Source organism: Castor canadensis, chromosome 13, assembly GCF_047511655.1.
Source record: "Castor canadensis chromosome 13, mCasCan1.hap1v2, whole genome shotgun sequence".
NCBI lineage: Eukaryota > Metazoa > Chordata > Mammalia > Rodentia > Castoridae > Castor > Castor canadensis.
Genome location: NC_133398.1, coordinates 38,657,201 through 38,679,580, shown reverse-complemented (window position 1 = coordinate 38,679,580; position 22,380 = coordinate 38,657,201). Strand labels below are relative to the sequence as shown.

General features: G+C 48.9%; 2 protein-coding genes across 4 annotated transcripts; both read right to left on the bottom strand.

Moving 5' to 3' along the window:
- Window positions 1-205: 205 nt before the first annotated feature.
- Arid3c (AT-rich interaction domain 3C) lies at window positions 206-8,344 on the bottom strand. 2 transcript variants are annotated; one of them, XM_020176777.2, is made up of 8 exons: window positions 8,026-8,340; window positions 6,869-7,252; window positions 4,602-4,674; window positions 2,617-2,800; window positions 2,196-2,479; window positions 1,453-1,635; window positions 1,135-1,224; window positions 206-697 (listed from the first exon to the last, which is right to left on the bottom strand). In XM_020176777.2, the coding sequence occupies exons 2-8, from the start codon at window positions 7,178-7,180 to the stop codon at window positions 597-599; spliced, it is 1,227 nt and encodes a 408-aa protein (XP_020032366.1). In that variant the 5' UTR covers window positions 7,181-7,252; window positions 8,026-8,340; the 3' UTR covers window positions 206-596. The 2 variants fall into 2 exon arrangements, with proteins under 2 accessions (XP_020032366.1, XP_073907674.1); XM_074051573.1 differs by lacking the exon at window positions 206-697 and having other exon boundaries at window positions 822-1,224; window positions 8,026-8,344.
- A 5,974-nt stretch (window positions 8,345-14,318) lies between these two features.
- On the bottom strand, window positions 14,319-17,030 carry Sigmar1 (sigma non-opioid intracellular receptor 1). Of its 2 annotated transcripts, none has more exons than XM_020176780.2 (4): window positions 16,770-17,030; window positions 16,455-16,655; window positions 16,229-16,321; window positions 14,319-15,298 (listed from the first exon to the last, which is right to left on the bottom strand). In XM_020176780.2, exons 1-4 carry the CDS (start codon window positions 16,918-16,920, stop codon window positions 15,087-15,089), a joined length of 657 nt encoding a protein of 218 aa, XP_020032369.1. In that variant the 5' UTR covers window positions 16,921-17,030; the 3' UTR covers window positions 14,319-15,086. The 2 variants fall into 2 exon arrangements, with proteins under 2 accessions (XP_020032369.1, XP_020032368.1); XM_020176779.2 differs by having other exon boundaries at window positions 14,319-15,428; window positions 16,770-17,027.
- Between the last annotated feature and the right edge of the window lie 5,350 nt (window positions 17,031-22,380).

The window sequence follows — 22,380 nt, the reverse complement described above, 5'->3', positions numbered from 1 at the left end:
GACACTCAGCACTTCTGTGACAGATTCATGATTTGAACCCAAGCTATCTGATTCAAGACACCATGCTCTTCCATTCTCATGGAGCTATTCTCATGAGGCGTCTCTATTTTGCCTTCCCCTGGGAGAGCTCCTGGCCTAAGGCAGTATCACATCGTTCCTTCCCATCTCCCACACCCAAACAAGAAGAGGAGGCACTAGAGAGGGAGAGAGCACAGCTTTATTTTCCAGATGCGACCAGAGGGATGATTCCATCACAACACCCCAATCCGAGCCTTCACCTGGCTCCTGAAGAGAAGCAGGTTGACCCTAATAGGTGGGGTGCCAAAGATGATGTTGACACAGAGGCACATGAGGAAATGATAGGGGTTACTGGGGAAATTCTTTGGTAGATGCTGCTGGAATTTGCCAGAAGGAGGTGTCCCCCTTTTACAATGAGGTAGATGGAACAGCAAAAGAAATCCCTTTGGCATGGAGGTGGAGTGCTGTCATCTCCCAGGGCTGAATCCCAGAATAGGCATCCTGAAAGAATCAAGGTGGGAGGGTGCCTCCTCCTCCTCAGCAGTGGGTCTGGGACTCTTAGTTCTGAGTAGGAACTCTCAAGGCAAGGTGCTGGAAGGGGGTCCTGCAGAAGGTGGGGGTGCAGGGTTGGTTGGGCCCTGGGAAGCTGGCACAAGCTGGCGACGAGCAAAGAGGACGCCTAGCAAAAGGGCAAGGAGATTGTAAAAAGCAATCACAAGCGGGATTGGAACACAGAAACAGAAGGAAATAAAAATAAGTGTTCTGATTGTGAGAGCACTACACACCATTGAGGATAAGCCCCTCCAGTCAGTAAGAGATTCCTATGCCAATGTAGATACCCTCAAACAGGTAAGCAAGAAATATTGATACTAATACACAGGCCTATGACAAGGCAGATATCCCATAGTAACCATGCTACAGAGACCTTGCCTCGGATCCCATGCTATGTAGATATCCCCTTTAACCCATGCCAATGCAACAATCCTCTAAATCCCAAATTATCCATGCAAGTTCAGATATTCCTAAACCTCATGCTAGTAGAGAAAGTGTAAAGTTCCCATGCTAGTCTAAATCCTGACTCCATATGCCAGTGTAGACAACCTACAGTATCCATACCAGTGTAGACCACCCCGTTGATCTCTAGCGCCATGTTGATACTGCTGATGCCACTGCCTGCCAGATTGAGAGGCCCATCCAGGCGTTCTTCTGTCCATGGTGGGGAGGACAGGAGTCACAATTTGTGGAATCAGACTTCAGATTTAGAAGCCCCCCCATCTCCATTCCTATAGATAGCCCTCATTCCACTTCAGCCCTGTATCTGTAATCACACAGTTGTCTACAGAAAGATTTGTCTGTCCCACTTCCAAAACCTAATAGATCTATCCTCCCTCAAGGCACAAGCCCAAAGCCCTCTAACTTTAAGCCCCTCCTCACCCCTCAGAGGAACCTTTCCACGGGACAGGAAACTGGGAGGTGCACTGATTCGAGGTGGGTCCATGGGGCCCATCAGTACAGCCCTCTTCTCTGGAGGCTCCTCTGGTGCCAACTTCTCCCGTGCAGGCCCCAAGGCCAAGCCCACAGGTAGTGCCAGACGAGGGGTTGGAATTCTGCTTTCCTCTGGAAGAATAATAGGTCATTCAGCATCTCTGGCCCAACCAACTTGTCTGCATTTGATTCTCCCCTAAGCCTGGGACCAAGAGAGCTCATCCTAGGCCTGGGACCAAGAGAGGTCATCTCTACCTACTCAGAGCCTCAGCCTGGAGGCTCTGAAAGTGTAGTGCCCAAAGGACCAAAACATACGTTTAGATTGGTCTAAGAGAATTTGAAGGGTTCTCTTGTTTTTGGTTGTTAAATAATTCAAGTCACAGGAGGCACATGCGAATAGGACAGGTGTGCCTAAACTGCTATGGATTAAGGACCTTTTCTAAACTTCAACCCCCACACTGTAGTAACCGGTACCCCAAAGTTCTCAAGGCTTTATTAATCCCAAACCTCAGGATCTTTATACCTTACGGATCCCCAAACCTTAGAGTCCATCAGATCTTGCTGCTCCTATATCCCAAAGCCTCCTGGACCTTAGAGTCCCTACATTTTAATGTTTCCAGTATCTCAGTGCATAGATCTCAGAGACACTCTTCCCCCATCCCCGCCAAACTTCTGCCGGTTTTCCCTCGCACCTTTCTTAATTGGGCTTGGGCTCAGCTGGGCGCACGCGTGAGCCGGCAATCCAGAGGCGGGGACCGGACCCGGCGCGGGCGCAGGTGTGGGCGCGGGCGGGATGGGGCCAGGACCTGGAGCGCCCCGAGGAGGGGTTGGGCCCGCTACGCCGCCGAAGAGCGGGACAGTGGTGTAAGCTTGGCGACGGCCCTCGCGCCGATTGCTGTCTATGGCGGCCTGGAGCTCCCCTGGGGAGCTGAGCGCCCTTGTCTCGCACTCGTACGGATACAGGTACTTCATGTACCTAGGGATGGACGGGAGACGAGGTAGGCTGGGCCTGGCTGATCATGTCCCACACTCCTCCCCCGCCCCGCCCTTCTCGCCCGTGCCCCAACCCCTGTTCCGCGTGCCCTTCGGTTCTGCCAGAGCCCCTGGCCTCACTGGGTGCGAAGAGTGAAGGCGGCCGAGGTGATCGTGGTGGGCAAACTGAGGCCGCGTGTGACCTCTCGCCACACTTTTCGGTTGATGACCTCCACCAGGCCGCCCTTGGCCGTCACCAGGCGAAACAATGCATACAGGTCCAGCACCTGCTTCGCCATGATGGGCACGCGGTTCACAGGTGTCCCTGGTGTGGAATAGGTAGAGAGTCAGGACACTAACACTAGGCCCTGTCTGCTGTCATCCCTGGGGACTGAAACAGTTGGATGTTTGCACAAGGCTTGGGTACAGGGCAGGGTCCCTGAGGAGGGAAGGAAAGATAGGGGAGATGAGGAGGTGGGATTACAGGAAGAGCCTCCAGAATCCCTAGGGCCTCTATCATAGCAGGAAGGACAGGAAACTAAGATCAGAGGTCAGCAAACTTATCCTGTAAAGGGCCAGATGGTAAATATTTAGGTTTTGTGGGCCAAGTGATGTCTGTCCCGACTACCCAGTTTGCAATTGCAGCCTAAGAAGCCTTAGAGGATACTTGAGGGAATGGACATGGCTATGTTCCAATAAAACTTTATTTACAAGCTCTAAAATTCCAGTTTCACAGTCTGGAAATGCAATGCTATTCCACTTTTAATTCTATTTTTCCAAATGTGTAAAAATGTAAAAACTATTCTTATCTAGCAGTCACTGGATTTACCCTGAAAGCTTTAGTTTGCTGACTCCTGGGGTAGACTTTAGGAAGGACTTGCAAATAGTGCTGAAGAGCTGGACTCTCCTAAGCAGCAGCCCCCAATGGCTGCCTGAGGCCAGGGGATGTCGGCAGAGAAGAATCAGCTCCAGCCTGGGCCTAGCCAACTGCACAGCCTGCGCCACCCCGCCAGCCAGTCCTGACAAAGGGGCCTGTCTGCACTGAGCGATGGGCCCCAGTTAATTCCTTACCGATCCCGTCCCCTTCCACCGCCGCCTTTGGACCCGAACAATTAGCTGTGGCCTGATTAATGGGGGGAAATTATCGGCCCTATGGGACCCCCCTCCCCCTCAGCACAGCAGAGGGAGGCAGGGACTGAAGGAAGGTTGAGATGGGGATGTGGGCAGTGCTGGGATCCTCTTAGAATGCCTTCCATTCCCTGAGGAAGGGACAGAGAGGGGACACTGGGACCAGAATGACCAGGGCTCCCTGGGGAGCAAGAGAACCTGGGATCCCACCAAGGGTCTCTGGGAAGGAAGAGACCAGAAAGGGATGCTGGGCCTGGGTTGGGGCCCAGGACTTGGGCCAGAAGCTGCACTAAGGCGGGGAGGTGGGGGGGCAGGCAGTGCAGCCAGTTAATTAGCAGCTTATCAGGCTGCGCTCTGAGTGAGTTAATTAGCTTTGTAGAGAGAGATAATGAGTCAGTATTCAGTCCCATGAATCTGGGGAGAGGCAGAAGTGATGGACTGCAGCCCACCCTGATCCCCTCCTGGACCCTACTTGCATTCTTCCAGCACTGAGATTCCTGGAAAGGAATTCCTTCTCCATTGCCCCACTCACATGGCCCCCAGCCCATCCCTTGTGAAGTCCTTCCTTCAATCTAATCCCAATCCTTCCTGCTACAGGGTGCATGGGAGCCCCCTGGCCTAAAGCAAGGGGAAACTGAAGAGAGAGAAGGTTGGAGGAAGAGCCCACCATAGACAACCAAGGCATTTCCAGCCCTCCAGTCCTGGGACGCTTCTACCCCAAGCTAGCTAGCCCCCCACCAGTTCCCCTCTCTCACCCTCCCAATTGATCCCACACTCATTAACCTGCCAGTGGGTTGGCCACTAATTAATCCCGGGGTGGAGAAGGGGGGGCAGGGTCAGAGGTTAAAGACACTATTGAGGGCCCAAAGGACAGGTGCTGCCAACCTCAAGCCTCTGCAGGGAGGACCCCCACCTGAGGACTATACTTGGGGTCTCCCTTCCTCAAACCTGGTATGTGGGGGCAATTCCAGGCTCCTTCTCCGCATCACCTCACTCACCCCTCTTCTGCATGAAGCTAAACAGGTCATCCAGAAATTCCTTCCTCTTGGGGTCTGCATCGAGCTCATATAGCTGGGGAAGAACAAGGGTCATTCCCCAGCTCCACTGACCACTGGCCTCCCTCTCCCTGGGACTCCAGTTCAGGTTTTACCCTGAACAAGAGTCCTTAGCTGAAGAGGTTAGTAAGGTCTGAACACAGACTCCCTGACATTAGGCCTGGACCCAAGAGCAGATAGGGGTGACTTTTTCTTTTTCTTTTTTTTTCTTTTTTTTGTAGTATGGGGGTTTGAACTCAGGGCATACACCTTGAGCCACCTTGCCAACCCTTTTATGTGATTTTTTTTTTTTTTTCCGAGATAGGACCTTGCAAACTATTTGCCAGGACTGGCTTTAAACTGTAATCCTTCTGATCTCTGCCTCCTGAGTAACTAGGATTACAGACATGAGCTACCAGCACCCGGCATAGGAGTGACTTTTTCTAATACGCTCAGAGACCCAGCCTGGCTAGTGGTGCCCTGGGTAGCTCAAAACATGCAACTGGTAAATATGGCAAGAGAGGAAGCAGGGAGGAGCTAGGACTATTCAGCCCACTCTCTAGTATAGAGTCTTGCCCACCCTGAGGGGACATTCAGAGCCACAGGAAGAAGCCAGGCTGGGGCTGTACTACATACTGAGAAGACTGACATGTATATCTAAGGCACTTATTCACTTCCTGTAAGGGCTTCATGCAATTCACATTCCTGTGTGCCAGGATTAGGGTAAGGAAGGATACTCAGGAGCATTGATTGATACTTTCTGGTCTGATCTCCTTCCAGAGGCAGTTACCCCTACCACTACAGAGGCACTGGCTACGTGCCACCCATGACCTGAAGGACTAGGGCATAAGACCTACCAGTCACCCCACCACTTCCCAATCACCTCCGGTATCACCTTCTAAATCTAAGACAAACAATCCCCAGAGTAATGGAGTCATTGACCCAGAATAACAGTCCCCAAGTAAAACCTAGAGGTAACACTCCATTCCCCAGTAAGAACTCTCAGAGTAGCCAGGCACTGGTGACTCACACCTGTAATCCTAGCTACTGGGTAAGCAGAGATCAAGAAGGTCGAGGTTTGAGGCCAACCCAGGCAAATAATTCACAAGACCCAATCTCGAAAATACCCAACACAAAAAAGGGCTGGGGGTGTGCCTCAAGCAGTAGACACCTTCCTAGTAAGTGTGAGACCCTGAATTCAAACCCCAGTACTGTACCCCTCCAAAAAAAAGAACCACCATGAGTAGCAAACCCCAGAGATCCAGCTTTAGAGCCACATACCCATAACACAGAGCCCTAAATCTTAGACGGATATCTACAAATAATGCCTATACTCTCCTAGTGATAAGTCCAGAATTATGCCCAGGAGAAATAGTCACTAGAGTTGTAACTCCAGAGTAACAGGGGCTTGAGTAACTCCCAGTCTTACATTAATGGCACAAAGCACTAGCCATAAATTAATAATTCTGGAAAATACCCAAGATCAACATCCTATGAATAACACTGCCAGAATAGCACACCTGGACTCATGGAACACCTTCACTGTGACAGCCTGGACTAGTATCCTTAGAATAACACCCATGAGGTTTACACAAAGGGGAAGAACCTTGAATTAAGGCCATGTGAGTAAGGTCTTGTCATTCCCAGTTGTATAGGGGCTCTTCAGTTACACTGCAGCTTAGTGGCCAACACAAGATGGGAACTGTCACCTATGGAACCTAGGCCAGGGAGAAAATTTGGATGGTAGAGCAGTGTGAAAGGAAAGAAGAGCGGTGTACCAGCCTGCAAGAGAATAACGATCCCTATTCTACTCCCAAAGACAGAAGTAAACAGCTTGGGACACCCCCATTGGTCTTTGTGCCTTGATGTGTGAGAGGATAGGTGGGGTGAAGCTGGCACTGGAGTCCCCATACTGCAGATTACCCTCCCTCAAAGGCATCTGTATGCCTCCCACCTTCCTTCCAGACTCACCAACAGCTTTCATCCCGTCAGTCCTAATGTTTCTGGGCATCTTCTATACCTCTTAGAGCATTTCTATGCACTCTCCACATATCTGGGAATCTGTCTCTCCTTCCCTATATCTATCCTCTAGTCTTCCCACTCTCTCTCTAGGTCTCTGAGTCTGTCTTTCCGACAGAGGGATGGTGGATGGACTACTGACCACTTAGGTCTCTTTTGCACAGGAGGAAAAAGGTGGGGGTGGGGGGACCTGAAAGTGCGGAGAGTCCTACCTGCTTGAACTGTTCCTCATAGGTCCACTCATGAGGATGGGGTCCAGAGGGCTGGCTGGAAGGTGAGCTGGGGCCCTGGGCCCCTGTTTGGCTCTCCTCGGCTGCTTCCTCCTGTGCTCTGGCTTCCTCCCCTTCCTCATCCTCTTCAGCATCCTCCTCTTCTTCAACCCCAACCTTCCCCAAGGCTCCCTCAGGAGCCTGCAGGGCCCGGGGTCCAGGCAGGGGAGGCTGTGGCAGTGGTAGGCAAGGAGGGGCCAATGGCCCCACCCCTTGGGCCAGGCGAGCTGCTTGCTGCCTCTGCAGGGCCTCCATTACAGCTTCCAGGCGCAGTCCCCCTGCTGGGGGGGGCCCTGGTACCAGGTGGGGCCCTGAGGAAAGGGCCGTCTGTGGGGGAGGGAATTATGGGTTCTGGGCCTTGCTGTTCCCATACACCCCAAGACAAGGGGACATGGTCATGGATTCAGGGGCATGCAGGGGTCATAAGGAAAGGGTAAAAAGATAGCTTTCCCATAGATGACCATACACAGAGATGTAGAAAGAGCAGGAGAGAGCGATCAGACTCAGGGTGTCAGAGACGGCCATTGACTGAGGACAGAGAGAGGCTGAGCAAATCAGGGTGACAGGGACCAAAGGAGGAGAGCAAGAGAGATGCGACACAGAGACAATAGCAGATTTATGGAAATAGAGATGCAGATGGGACAAGGAAGAGACTGTCTCAAGGAAGATGGAGAAAGAAGGAGAGTCAGAGATACCAGGCAGAGGCAAGGGTAGAGACAGACAGGGAAAGATGAGCTTGATAGAGATATTGGGTAGAGAGACAGGGAAGGTAGGAGAGAGGAGCAAGAGATAAAAGACCAGAAAGAGAGACAGAGACAGAGGTGGGGAGAGATAAATAGTGACACGAGTTGAGAGAGACTGAGAAAGACCGACGCAGCAGGAGAGAAATTAGAAAGAGAAAAGGCGAGACAGAAAACACAGCGGCACAGTCAGAGACATAGACAGGGAAAAACCGACGGAGAGACGGGTCAGAGAGGCAGAGGTACGGGAATCGAGGGCGGTGGAGCAGAGATGGGACAGAGACGCGACCGGACGGTCAGGAGGCAGCAGGGTCGCTGCGCCCGGTTCTCTGGCTCCCGGTGCCCCGCAGCCGCACTCACCTGCCTGGCGCGGCCCGCTGCCCCGGGTGTCTCCACGGCGGCCCCTCTGCTTCGCCCGCGTCCCGGGCGGCCCCTTCCTAGGTTCGGTTCCCTGTGTAGGGTCCCCTCCGTGCGCTCCGGCCGCCTTGCGCCCCTCTGGCCGCGGTGCGCTCACTCGCAGCAGCTCTGCTGGCTGCGATCGCGGGGGGCGGGACCCGAGCTGGGCAGGGCGGGCGGGGGCGCAAGGGAAGAGCCCCTGTGAGCTCTGCCTCTCTCAGCCCCCAACAGGTGTCTCCCACCTTCCTTACAGCCAGACTTCGGGGGGAGGGGGCGCTGGAGAGCTATGGGGAATCATGTGAGGGAGAAAGAGGAGTCTACCTCCACTGGACTCTGGATCGGGGCCCCGCCCAGAGTCACAAGTCATGCCCCCCACATCCACACTGAGTGCCGGCCAGTCATACACAAATAGCCGCGTTCACACACCAACACACCTTATCACAAGTTCAGGCACACAACTCCCTAATGTCACTCTGTTTACAGGGCTACTAGCACTCACTAGAGGGCCAAGGGCCTGGGCAGGTTCTGATCACAATCTCCAGGGGAATCATTCTTTAGGATGCTAGGGTGAGTGTGGAGCATAACAGAAGCTTCTCCTTCCCTGCCTGTATGCAGTCCTCAACTGCAAGTGTACTGCAGTTTGTGTACAGGCATGCACATGGTAGTGGACCCACACCCACACCCAGAGGTCTATAAGCTGACGAACACCTGAAGCAGTGTATACACACCACATGCAGATACACAGTCCCATACAATTTCGTCTTTTTTTTTTTTTATCTCGTTTAAAGCCTGGTGTGGTGGCTCTTCCCTGTATCCCAGCTACTCTGAGGCACAGATCAGGAGAATAGATTCCAGGCCAACTGGGGTGTGTGTGTGGAGGGGGGAGGGGTAGTTATCAAGACCCCATCTCAACCAATAAGCTGAGTGTGGTGGCTAGCACCTGTGATCCTAGCTACCAGGAAGGCTGTAGGTAGGAAGATTGCTGTCTGATGCCTTCCCCTGTCAAAAACACTATACTCTACCTGAAAAATAACTAAAGCAAAAGAGGGCTGGGAAGGTTGGAGAAGTGGCTCAAATGGTAGAGAGCCTGCATGAGACCCTCAGTCCAGGCCCTAGTACCTCCAAAAAATAAAATAAAATATCTTTTGACATTCTCTTATGGGTATTACCAAACACATAAGGAGAAAAGAGTGAAGAGTATAACGAACCTCAGGTTCAGCATTGTGTCCGTCTTTACACACGTTTCCCATCCATGTGTCCCTGACTTCCAAATCTCTCTCTGCAGATGCCCCCCAGCCCCTACTCCTGACCAATTGCTTTGGGCCTACCTTAGCCCCACTGTCCACCAGATGCTGTTTCTCTTTCTTGAGTCCTGAGTGGCAGGCCACAATTTCTCCTCTGAGCAACCTGGACCCTATTCTTCTCAGGCAACTGCATACATCCCCAATTTCTTTCCGTGTCCAAGGGAACCTACCTACCACAGGCATGAGGACCACCCTAATGTTAGTGAATAGCAGGTGTATAGGGGTATGGGTATGAAACTATGCCAAATCTTTTAGCACAAAGGACCATTCTTAGGCCTCACACCCATTGAGGCAGATATGTCCCAGGGTCATCATTCCTCTAGAGGGCAGGAATGGAGCCTGACCTATGTCTCCTTCCTCTCCCTCTCCCAGTCAGCTGGCTCTTCTCAACCTCAGCTTGCATGGCCCAGACCATCAGCTCTTCTCACCAGAATCCCCTGTTGGGTGCCATACTTCTGCCTTCCCTGCCTCCATCCTCCACTCTATTTCACAGCCCAGAACTTCCCACTGTAGAACTAAGTCCTTGTTCTCTATGGCCATCCCTGGCCATGCTGAAACTCAGTCCCACTCTGACTAGCCTTAGAGGCTTTCACCTCAGACATCAGATCTCACAGTCAGCCAGAATCCCCTGCTCCACCCTGTACCAGTGAGCCACCCCTTAATACTGATGCCCTCCTACATGGCTGTTGGAGGATGTGAGTTCTCTGGCAGAGCAAGCCCCCTCTTCTCCCTGCCCCCACCACCATGTTGGGTACACAGAATGGCAAATTAATGAATGCAAAGAGGCAGACAGTCATGTCCTGGGGGTTTCATGGATGATTTGAAAGGGAAAGGGTGGAGATTTGCAAAACTCTGGTGTCTAGCTTGCCCACCTCTCCCTCAGCTGCTCAGAGGAGGTAGCTGGAGAAAGATGGTTGGATTCCTTCTGCAAAGGTAGAAACTGACTTTGGGGAAATTCTAGATTCTCAGGATCTGGAGATTGCTTCCTTTTTTTTTTTTCTTTTTTCTTTTTGTGCAACTGGGGTTTGAACTTAGGGTTTCACACTTGCAAGACAGGTGTTCTATTGCTTGAGCCGCACTTCCAGTTCATTTTGCTGTGGTAATTTTGGAGATAGGGTCTCTTATTTGCCAGGGCTGGCCTTGAACCTCGATTCTCACAATTTCAGCTTCCCAAGTAGCTAGGAGTATAGGCTTCAGCCCCCAGCAACTGGCTGGAGATTACTTTTTGTAGGGCTTGGGTTGGGGGAGGAGAGGAGCATGAGGCTGGGCAGCTACCCCTCCCACCCAAAAAAGAAAAAGAATCAAGAAAAGTAAATCCGGCTTTGATGTCTGGGCTAGGAGGTCTATAACTGGGAAGGGCTAAAGGGAAGGAATACACCTGACTGGGACCTGGTTTATCTCTCTCCATCTGTGAAAAGGAAAGGCTACTTCCCACACCCACATATAGCCTAGTCCTAGACTTCACAGAGACAAAGATGAGACAAACTAACCTAAACCTCCAGAAACTAATGCTTGATTCATCCAACACATATTTGTTGAGTACCTACTTTATCACAGGTACTGTTGTATGCAGGCATAAATATAACAAAGTCTCTGTTATAATGGTATAATTCTAGTGGGGGAAATATATATATATATACATATGTCAGCTGGTGATATGAACCATGGAGAAAAATGTGGTTTGTTGGGGGAATGGAAAGAGGTGAGCCTATTGGTTATCTATTGCTGTGTAGCAAATTACCCCTAAAACTTAGCAGTTTAAAACAACATACACTTATTTTCTCACCTTTCTGTGGGTCAGGGATACAAGAGTGGCTTAATTGGGGCAGGAGATATGGCTCAAGCTTCAGAGCACCTGCCTCGTAAACACAAAGCCCTGATTTCGAACCCCAGTGTCTGGGGCCAGAGGAGCCACTTCTAAGGTGGCAAACTCACATGGCTGTCTGCAGGAGACCTGTTTCTATGAAGGGCGTCTACACAGGATTACTTGTATATCCTCCTAACAAAGCTGTTGTTCTACCCCTGCCCCCCGCACCCCTCAGTGATCTAAGAGAGACTAAATAGGCAGCAATACTTTCTATGGTGTAGTCCTAGAAGTCACACACTGGCACTTCTGCAATATATTATGTGTTAAAGTATATAACTAAGTCAAACACACATTTAAGGGAAAGAGAATTAGGCTTCACCTCTTGGAGGGGAAAGTATCAAATATTTGGGGAAAGGAGCTGGAGATGCAATTAAGTGGTAGAGTACTTGCCTACTTATGTGAGCACACACGCACATACAATTGTATATTTGAAAATCATCACAGAAGGAATGCTGTAATGTGTTAAAGGAAGGACTCACCAAGCAGGAACTGAAAGAGGGGAAGAGGACAACTGTTTGGATACCTAGAAAAGAGCTTTGAAGATAGAATAATCAGTGCAAATATCCTGAGGTTAGAAGGGTGCTTGATGTGATGGAAGAGAAGTGATGAAGTCAGTAGACTGGAATAGGGTAGCTAAGAAGCTGAATGGTTGGATGTTTGATCAGAGTACCATAGGCCTTGGAGTAGACCTGTGGAAGGAGTCAAAGGACCAAACAAGATGGGATGCCACTGGAAATGTCTCAGCAGTGAAAAGTCTGCCTCCTGCTGTTGTGTGAAGCCTCCAGATGAAGCAAGCATGAGGATCAACTATTTAGGTGGCCATCACAGTAGTCCAACCAACGAATGTTGTTGTCTTGGACCAGAGTGATAGCACTTGAAGTGACAAATGATTTGTTTTGAATTTTTTTTTTGTGGTGGTGGTACTGGGGTTAGAATTTACCTTACCCTTGCTAGGCAAATACTCTGCCACTTGAGCTACACCTCTTGCCTCTACTTTCCAAGTGCTGGAATTATAGGCATGGACCACCATGCCTGGCTCAAGCCTGGATATATTTTACAGATAAAACTAAGGATTTGCGGTTGGATTGAATGTGGGATATAAGAGAATGAGACTGAAGTTCAAGAAGACTCCAAGGTGTTTGATCTAGGCAGCTGGACAAATGGAGTCAACCTTAAGATAGAAAAGACTGTGGGGGGTGATGAGTGAATACAGGATTGGGAGAGAAATTGGTTTTGTTTTTGACATTTTAAGTTTGAGACACCTATTAAGCAACAAAGTGGAAATGTCGAGTGCAGATGGAGGCAGTAAGATATCCAAAGCTGGAACTCAGGGAAGAGATTTAAGCTGAGGTGAAGATTTAGGAATCAAGACATGTAGATGTTATTTAAAGTCACGAAAGAGTTGCGATCACTTGGGAGGGTGTATAAACTGAGAAGAGTTTTAGGACTAGGTTGTAGGAAATCAGAGGTAAGGAGATACAAATTGGTAAAGGGGCTGGAGGTGTAGCTCAAGTAGTAGAGTACCTGCCTAGCAAGTGCAAGGCCCTGAGTTCAAACCCCAGTACCACCAAAAAGAAAAAAAAAAATCAAGAATTGGCAAAGGAGGCAAGGAAAAAAAAGTGTCCTAGAAGCTGAAAGTGTTTTAGGAGTGATTACCTGTGTCAGAAAAGTTGATGGTTGGAGTCATAGCTCAGTGGTAGTGTGTCCTTGGCATGCACAAAGCCTTTCTTGGGCTCTATTCTCAGTATCAACAAAAGGAAAAAATAAGACAAGAAGTAGGAAATGACCACTGAACCTAGCAACAGAGATGGAGAGATACTCAGGAGCTTCGTTGCTTGTGAGATGACAGGGGACACTTGGGCATCCCTGACAAATATGTGATCTGAGCCTAGAAGCAGAGTTGGGTTATAAGAGGGAAGTCCTCAAAGAAGGCATGATTTTGTAAGCCTTGATTGAGAGGACCCAGCCAAGGCCAACATGGTGGGTCAAGATGGCCAATTTGCCTGGACTTCACTCAGAGTCACACATTTAGAAACACACACACATTTTTAGCAGTACTAAGTTTTGAACTCAGGGCCTTACACTTGCTAGGCAGGTACTCTACTGCTTGAGCTACACCACCAGCCCCAGCCCCTTTGCCAATTCTTATTTCCTCAACATCTCACTTCAGTGGTGCTATTCCCCACAGCCCTTTCAGTTTTAGGATAGGGTCTCAAGTTTTTGCCCAGGTCTGACTTTGAACCTCAATCTTGATCTTTACCTCCTGAATTGCTGGGATTACAGGCCTGTGACACCATGCCCAACCCCAATGTTTTCAAGAGGTTATATATGTAGTCTTTTGTATTTGTTTTTAAAAACGTAATTTATAACCTTGTTTCTTTCACTTTTAATACACTAAGAGTCCCAAGAAGTGGTAGTGGTCTTGATCTTACTCAACCTGAGAGTAAGGTTAGAATGAAGGTGAGGCAAGCTTTACGCCTAAGGTGCAAAATCTAAGGCAAGGGCAGGATCCTTGGGATGGAGGACACTTCAGGTCTCTCTTACCTCTACCTACTTCACATACCAGGTAGAGTATTTGATTTCCACCCCAGAACCCCCACAAAAGTGCTAGATCAAAAGGCAGACCATAAAGTAGAGGAATTCTTGTTCTGGGTGGGGGTATATCTCATAATCTTGAGCCCAGAGAAAAACTGAGAACAGTGATGCTTCTTTCAGCTTAAAAGCAGGAGCACACTGCCATCCTGTGGCCACCCAGGGCTGGATTCTCATGACCGTCCCCAGAATTGCACTGGCAGAGTAAACCCAAAACCTCACTCAGGACTGCAGAATTCACAGTTGTTGGGGGAAATCTTACTGCGTATGCTGATCTCAAGGCTTTAACCCAGAAAAACTTCTCTCCAAGGATGGAGCCCAGTAACCTCTAGATTCAAGGGGCCTCCTAGGTAATTCTTAGGTACACTTAAGTATATAGTCCTGAACACAGTCCAAAGTGTCTTATAAACTGGATCACACAGCAAGATGCCTTCTTGAAGTCCCCCAGGAGGTAGCAGCTTTTCCTGCTGCTCAGACACACAAACAAAAGAAACTATTTGACAAGTTTTTATTATCAGAGACAAGACAGATGAACAGAGAATGCAGCAGGGCAGTGTGTGGAAGCTGTGATGGGGGTGTGTGCACACGTGCAGAAAAAAATCTTCTCTAGGCCAGGGATGGCCTCTTGGACCCCAGGCCCACCTCTTCAGTTTCTCTCCTTGGTGGTGGGTCCTGAACTGAGTGAGGCCAGGTTTCCCATCATACCAACAAGGAAGGAACAGGGTCTTTCAGAGATGGAGGACCTTCACTTCATCATTCTCTACAATCCTCTGGTTCCCCAGCTGAATTGGTTGCTGAGGAGGTAGGGGGAAAGCCACAGGGGGCACTTGCATAGCAGGGGAGTAGAATGGGGATAAGGCATATGGTGAGGACAGGGAGATGAAGAGGAAGGGTATCATAGCTTCAAGTAAAGGAGGCTTCTGAAAGGAAGCCCCTCTTCTCCCTTATCCCCTAAGCTTACTGCTGGGTTGAGGAGTCAGACCGAGGCAGTATGTAATACCCACCCTCATCCTTAACTCCAGAGCCCTGGATGCCGGCAGTAAACTCTGGGAAGGCCTGAGTTAGTGAGTAAAGCTTGTGATATGTGTGTTCAAACATGACTGGCCCTCTTGGTATAATGTGGGGCTCCTTCTCTGGATGGATGTGAGTGCATGATCCTTGCAGTTCACACAAGTCTTGACATCTATATATTTTATGTTCCATTTGTTCCCAAGAGGTTCTGGATGTATAAGCATGTATGTCCCTCCTCATACAGCAAGAACTCAATTATCTCCATGGTGTATATGTCCCTGTCTGTGCACATGGGCTCCAGCAAGTGGACATGTGCGGGCCTGCCCATTTCTGTCCATCCACAGGTCTTCCTTCAGGCCTAGCTGGTCAGGGGTCTTGGCCAAAGAGGTAGGTGGTGAGCTCAAGCCGGAGGCCCCGGGCATAGGAGCGAAGGGTATAGAAGAGGGTGAGGAAGTCCTGGGTGCTGAAGACAGTGTCAGCCAGTGCGAATGCCAGGGTAGATGGGATGACACCTCGGCCGTACTCCACCATCCATGTGTTTGGCCCCCACTTCACAGCCGTTGCCTCGCCAGGCCCGTGCACAACTGTCTCCCCTGGGGACAGGGAGCACCCATGTGAGGGGACCAGCTCTGTCCTGTACTTCATTGTTGTGTTTCCCTGGCCCATGATATCCCGGGATGGGGAATGAAGAGACAGCTTCAGGAAAAGAAAAAGCCCTACCTCACTAGCCTGGCCTATTACCTGGAGGAGTAAGAGACCCAGATGGCCACTTCTAAATATTTTGTGCCATCACCTGCCCATGTCCCCTCTCGGGGGAAGCTTGGAGGGCTACCCCACCTGGCCATTGTATGGACGTCTGTATTCTCAAACCTCACTCATGTCTAAAGGAAATATAACTAAACAGGCTGGGCTGGTGAGATAAAAGGGATGGTTCTAAGAGTTATGAGGCTGAGGAATGTATCTGTCCAATCCGTGTGCTTACTTACACTCAACCTCAAACTGAATCTGAAGTCCAAACCTCCATTTTTTTCTTATCCACTTTAAAAAAAAATGTAAACTGTTCACTATTTTAAAAGAGAAGGGAACAGGTGAAAGACAAATGTCTCTCAACTTTTGGGAATGAGTGCATTTCTGATTACCAGCTGTCTTCCCAACAATTGCTGGAATATTGTCTGGGTAAAAGTATCCAGGCAAATAAAAATCCAACAGGAAGTGTTCTGTTTCCCTTTAAAAGAGGAAGGCAACAGGGTCTCTCAGCTCTGCCCCAACCAGTCACCTGTGGCTTATAAGGGTGGGGAGGAAGGAAGGGCTCTTAATACTCACTCCCTTTCCAAGTCCTGCTCCCTTCCCCAACTGTAGGGCCCCACTTCTGTGACAGAGCCTCCTTACTTACCTGGATAGAAGACCTCACTTTTGGTAGTGCCCTCTCTCCACTGGTGGAAGGTGCCAGAGATGATGGTGTCAGAAATCTCAGCCCAATAGCGCCCTGAGTGACAATCAGATGGACACCAACTATCAAGGTATCCTCATCATCACATGACCCAGCTAAGCATCAGATAGAAGAGCATGGGCCCTTGAACAGCCCCAGCCTCCCCGTCTGGCCCGCCGCTAGCACTGACCCGAGTGGCCGCTGGAGCCCAGGGCGGTGCCGAATAGCAGCACGTACTCAGACAGGGAGGCGTGCAGAAGGCACATGGCGCCCATCCAGCCACCCGCGTTCACAAACACCCACTGCAGTTCCTCATCGGGCAGCACGTGGCCTGGGTGCAGCCGCCGCAGCTCCACGATCAGCCGAGAGAAGGCCAGCTCATGGTCCAGCCCTGATGGAAACAGAGGAACGGCGGAATCAGAACCAATCCCGGTCCGGCGCCCTCAGAAACCGCGGCCAGGCTCCGGGGCCAGCCCGCCCCACTGCCCGCCCTCAGCCCGCTCACCAGCGTACTGCCGCGCGAGCTGCGCGATCTCTTCGCGCTGGAAGACGAAGCTCTGCGTACCCAGCCAGAGCCAAACGACCTGGGTCAGCACCGCTGCGGCAGCCAGGAGCAGCGCGACCCACGCCCACCGCCGACCCACTGTCCACTGCATCCCGACAGGAGGCCTGGCGCAGCGCAGCGTAGGCGTCTAGGTCAGAGGCGGCGCACTCACACGCTCTGAACCCGCCGCTGGCTACCCTCGACTTGCTCCCCCGCCAACATCGTGGTACGGCTCTCCCTGGCCAATCAGAATGGTTTAAGCACCCTAGCACCGCCCCCATCGGTTGAACCATTTCGTGGTAGGGAGTTTAGGGGGTGGGGCGGCGCCTCGCACGTGAGGTGAGGGGGCGGGGCCAAGCCGCCCTAGCGGCTGGTGTTGTAGGGATTCTCGCGCAGAGTTTCTCTCCAGCACCGAGGGGATGGCTTTGGACCGCCAGGGAGACAGAATCGACCGGTCGGTCTGGGCTCCACTGACTGGTAAAGTTGGTGAGCCTAGAAGTAAAACCTTCTGGGACACTTCTGTGATTATTAGGCTCCGCCTTTGCTAGCGCAGAAGCAGGGAGGAGGTAGTGCAACCTGAAAGCGTTTAGGGAAGGTTTTCCAGGGGGATGAGACCAGAGTAGTTTCTTTAAGAGAAAAGACATTCCAGCCAACGAGACCCATTCCAAGAGTAAAGGCAAAGAGGAGTCTTTAGGGATTTACAATTCATTCTTTGTTCTGAAGCACAAAATGTGAGAAGAGGGCTTTGTGAAGCAATGGGAGGGTTATCCACAGTGGAACCATGGAATTAGATTTTGCCACATATTGGCACAGGGCTACACAGTGGAGGGGGAGGAGAGGGACAAAATGAAGACCATGACTAGGGTCCAGGTAAGAGTGAAGATATGTCAGTGGAGGTGGAAAAATAAAATGAGTTTGAGGACTCTAGAGATAGAGTTGGCAGGGTTTGCTCTCTTCTTCCTGGAATACTTTTTCCCCATCTTTTCCCCACCCTTTCCCCTTACTAGCTAAATTAAGTATTCAGATTTGGAGCTCAATCCAGTTTGGAGACAGAGGATTAGGAATTGTCATTCATTGAAGCAACAGATATTTTATCACTTGTATGACCAAGTTCTGTGTGACCACTGGAGGTAGGGCTCCAATCTCAAGTATGGTCTCATCCCAGTTTCTAGATCTCACTGGAGATCCCATTTAAAAATGTGGTAATTGCTAGGTGCTAGTGGCTCAAGCCTGTAATCCTACCTATTTGGGAAGCTGAGATCAAGAGGATCATGAAACCCCCATCTCCAAAATAAATGGAGCAAAATGGACTGGAGCTGTGGCTCAAGCTGAAGAGTACCTGTTTTGCAAGTGCAAAGCCCTGAGGTTCAAACTGCAAAAAAAAAAAAAAAAAAAAAAGAAGAAGAAAAAAAGTGATAATTTAAACCTCATAGCCTGGTACTGGTGGCTCACACCTGTGATCCTAGCTACTCAAGAGGCAGTGATCAGGAGGATCCTGGTTTGAGGCCAGCCCAGGCAAATAAGTTTGTGAAACCTATCACAAAAATACCCAACACCAAAAAGGGCTGGCAGAATGGTTCAAGTGGTAGACCTCCTGCCTAACAAGAGTGAGTCCTGAGTTCAAACCCCAGGACTGCCAGAAAAACAAAAACAAAACAAAAAAACCCCACCACACACACAAGAAAGACCTAAAAATGGAACAGGGCATAGTGGCACATGCTGAAGGATAAGCAACAGAAGAGAAGCGAAAGAGAAAAAGGCGGCAGCATAGAGAGGTTATTAATAAACTCCAAGCTGGGAGCCAGTGGCTCACACTGTAATCCTAGCTACTCAGGAGGCAGAGATTGGGAGGATCTCTTGGAAGCCAGCCCAGGCAAATAGTTCTATGAGACCCTATCTGGAAAAGACTTTCACAAAAAAGGGCTGGAGTGGGTCAAGGTGTAGGCCCTGAGTTCAAGCCCCAGTACTGTAAAAAAAGAAAGGAAAAAAAAAAATAAGCTACAGGCTTGAGTGTAACTCAGAGGTGAGTACTGCACTTGCCTACCATGCAAAGGCCCTAGTTCAATCCTGCACATCAAGAAAATACAACCATGCATGCAAAAAAAGAAGAAAGAAACTCTGGAGTTGGACTGCCTAGATTCCTAGGTTCAAAGCTTGACTCTTGCCATCTACAAGCTGTGTGATCTTCAACAAATTAAACTCTCAGTGACTTCAGTTTTCTTATCTGTAAAATGGAATCAATTAAAGTACATTATAGTCTTCATTGTAGTGAAGCTTAAAACAGTTAATTATTTTTTATTAAAAATTTTTTTAAAAAAACAGTTTATTTTTAAAGCAATTAGTGTCTGGCACATAATGATCATTATAGGTGTTAGTTATATAAACAAAACATAAAGGAACTAGAATGAATAGCCTCCCACGTGGGAGTGATGGAATAAAGGATCAAACATAATTGAAATGTTCAATAAGATGATAGAAAATGGTCATTAGATTTCTCAGTAGGGGCACGTGGCAGAGACAGTGCTATATTTGCAGATCCATTTCCTTTTGCTGTTGGACAGCCAGATTACATTCCATAGTCTACTCTACAGTAGTTAGATGGTATTATGAGATTGTATTGTGAGCAATGAAACATAAGCAGACAAATGCCACTTCCAGGTCTGGCTCCTCACATTTCCTGTGAATTATTATTATTATTATTTTCCTTATTTTTTATTTTTTTATTTTTTTTTATTTTTTTCATTTTTCTTTTATTATTCATATGTGCATACAAGGCTTGGTTTATTTCTCCCCCCTGCCCCTATTATTATTATTGTAGTGGAACTGGTGATTGAACCCAGGGCCTCATGAATGCTAGGCATTCTACCATTGAAATTCTTTACATTTCTTTTTTTTTCTTTTTCTTTTTGGCAGTACTGGTTTGAACTCAAGACCTTATGCTTACTAGGCAGGTGCTCTACCACTTGAACCATTCTGCCAGTTGTTTTTTGTGTTGGGTGTTTGTGGTACTGGGATTTGAACTCAGGGCCTACACCTTGAGCCATTGCACCAGCCCTTTTATGTGATGGGTGTTTTTGAGATAGGGTTTCACAAACTCTTTTCCCATCTGGCTTCAAATTGCTATTGTACTGATTTCTGCCTCCTGAGAAGCTAGGATTACAGGTGTGACTCACAGGTGCCTGACCCTTTTTTTTTTTGACAGTCTTGCTATGTAGCCCAGACAGGCCTAAAACTCAGGATCTTCTGGCCTCAGCTTCTGTAGTGCTGGGATTACAAGAGTGTACCGCCACTCCCAGCAATAATCCCTTTTTAAAAATCTTTCCTCTTCTCCAAGTTTCTAGATAGGAGGCCCCATTTAGGATATTCCCCTCTTCCCCCAAAAAGTGATCTGGGGCTAGGCATACTACTGAATGCCTATAATCACAGCTACACCAGAGGTGGAGGCAGGAGGATAGAGAGTTCAAACCTAGCCAGGGCAAAGTTAGCCAGACCCTATCTCAAAAATGAAAACAAATAAAATACAATAAAAACAAAAGGGCTGAGGATGTGACTCAAGTGGTAGAGCACAGGAGTGGGGGCCAGGGTTCAATTCCCAGTGTGTGTGGGTAAGGGGGAGGGAGGAGTGTGTGGAATGCCCTGGGGGAGACACAGAGAGAGGAGAAATATGGAGACGTTCCTGAAAGAGGGAATCATTTGACATGATTTAGGGAGTAGCATTGAAATATTGGTGTTCCTAGGAAAATGGAGTAGCCTCCAAAATCCTGTCACTCAAAGAGTAGAAAAGCAGGTCTCCTACCCTCACTCGCCCCTCCCCCTGCCTTTTTTTTTTTTTTTTTTTCTTACCAGTTTGCAGCCAGTGGGGCAGGTAAAATTCTCTTCTCAGTCCTGCTCTCTGCCCCTTAACTAGTAGCCTCTTTGGATTCCAGACTGAGGACTAAGGGCAGAGATCAGGTAAATGACCAATGACCCAATTTTGCAGCCTGGCCTGGCTTGTGGAAAGGGGCTTCCCTACTACAGTCCAGTTCCTAGTTCATGAGGTTTCTGTCCTGAGTCCCTCTGAAGTCTTACAGGCATCTCACAAAACTGGGAATTTTCTTAGCAATCTGCATTAAAATCTCAGTTGAGAGGGGCGCCAGGGGCTACACCTGTAATCCTAGTTTCTCAGGAGGCAGAGATCAGGAGAATCTTGGTTCAAAGCCAGCCGGAGCAAATAGTTCACAAGATCCTCTGTCAAAAATACCCAACATGAAAAACAGGGCTGGCAGAGTGGCTCAAATAGTATAGCGCCTGCTTAGCAAGTGTGAGGCCCTGAGTTCAAACCAAAAAAAAAAAAAATCTCAGTTGAGGGGCTGGGGGTGTAGCTCAGCAGCAGAGCAATTGCTTAGCATGCATGGGGCTGTGGGTTGGATTCCAGCACTGCAAAAACAAACAACTCCCCTATGCCCTCCCCCCCAAAAAAAAAACCCCCAACTCTCAGTTTAGACACTCATTTTCTGGGTAACATTAAGGCCTCTGTTCCCCACTGTGAAGTGGGGAAGAAGTTTAGACAATATTTAGATGACTCTTTAGAAGTGTCTGGGGAAGCCAGGTGTCAGTGGCTCACACCTGTAATCCTAGCTATTTGGGAGACCGACATCCAGAGGATTGCAATTTGAGGCCAGCCTGGGCAAAAAGTTTGTGAGACTACATCTCCAAAATAACCACATAAAAATGGACTGGAGTGTCGTTTGAGTGGTAGAGCACCTGCTTTGCAAGCATGGAGCCCTGCAAACCCCAGTCCCACCAAATAAATAAATAAATAAATAAAGAGAAAAAGTCCCAGGGAAGGAATTAATTTGAATTCTATCCTAGTGTTAGCTAATTGGTCCAATGGAAGAATAATTTGGAGAAGAGCAGGATACTTCCCAGATAGTGGTCAGAGCTCCTGATGTCCTCTCCTCTCTACATTTTCAAACTCAAAATGCACTTGACTCCACTACTTGAGCCACAACTCCAACCCCTTTTGCTTTTAGTTTATTTTTCAAATTGGGTCTCATGCTTTTTGCCTAGGGCCAGCCTCAGACTGTGATCCTCCTACCTTTACCTGTCGCATACCTGGGATTATGGATTTGCACCACCATACCTGGCCCAGCCTTCAGAGTTTCCAGAGTAACTGGGACCACAGACAAGAATATCACTGTCTGGCACATATATACCAGACTATATATTATAATTTGCTTATTTATTTATTTATTTATTTATTTATTTATGAGGTAAGGTCTTGCTGTATCGCTCAAGCTGACCTTGAAGTTATGATCCTCCTGCTTTAGCCTCTCCAGTCCTGGAGTTAACAGGCATGTACCACCATGTCCTGATCTCGTTATAATATTTCTTCTAGCTCTCTGACTCTACCCATTTCTTGCATCTTTGGTCTGTGAGTTATACGTGTGTGTGTGTGTGTGTGTGTGTGTGTGTGTGTGTGAGTGAGTGTGAGAGAGAGAGAGAGAGAGAGAGAGAGAGAGAGAGAGAGATGAAAGAGAGATTAGCTCTTTTTTCTAACCTGTTTCTGTTGGTGAGGATGAGGTAGTTATGG

What these genes read in the sequence shown, in the direction of transcription:
- Arid3c (XM_074051573.1), bottom strand. Translation starts at nt 7,180, where the DNA reads ATGGAGGCCCTGCAGAGGCAGCAAGCAGCTCGCCTGGCCCAAGGGGTG. An exon ending in TAGCTTCATGCAGAAGAGGG is followed by an intron (nt 2,801 to 4,601) that starts GTGAGTGAGGTG and finishes ATTCCACACCAG; the next exon opens with GGACACCTGTGAACCGCGTG. An exon ending in CCCAAGCCCAATTAAGAAAG is followed by an intron (nt 1,636 to 2,195) that starts GTGCGAGGGAAA and finishes TTATTCTTCCAG; the next exon opens with AGGAAAGCAGAATTCCAACC.
- Sigmar1 (XM_020176779.2), bottom strand. Translation starts at nt 16,920, where the DNA reads ATGCAGTGGACAGTGGGTCGGCGGTGGGCGTGGGTCGCGCTGCTCCTG. An exon ending in GCTCGCGCGGCAGTACGCTG is followed by an intron (nt 16,656 to 16,769) that starts GTGAGCGGGCTG and finishes TGTTTCCATCAG; the next exon opens with GGCTGGACCATGAGCTGGCC. An exon ending in GGGCTCCAGCGGCCACTCGG is followed by an intron (nt 16,322 to 16,454) that starts GTCAGTGCTAGC and finishes ATTGTCACTCAG; the next exon opens with GGCGCTATTGGGCTGAGATT.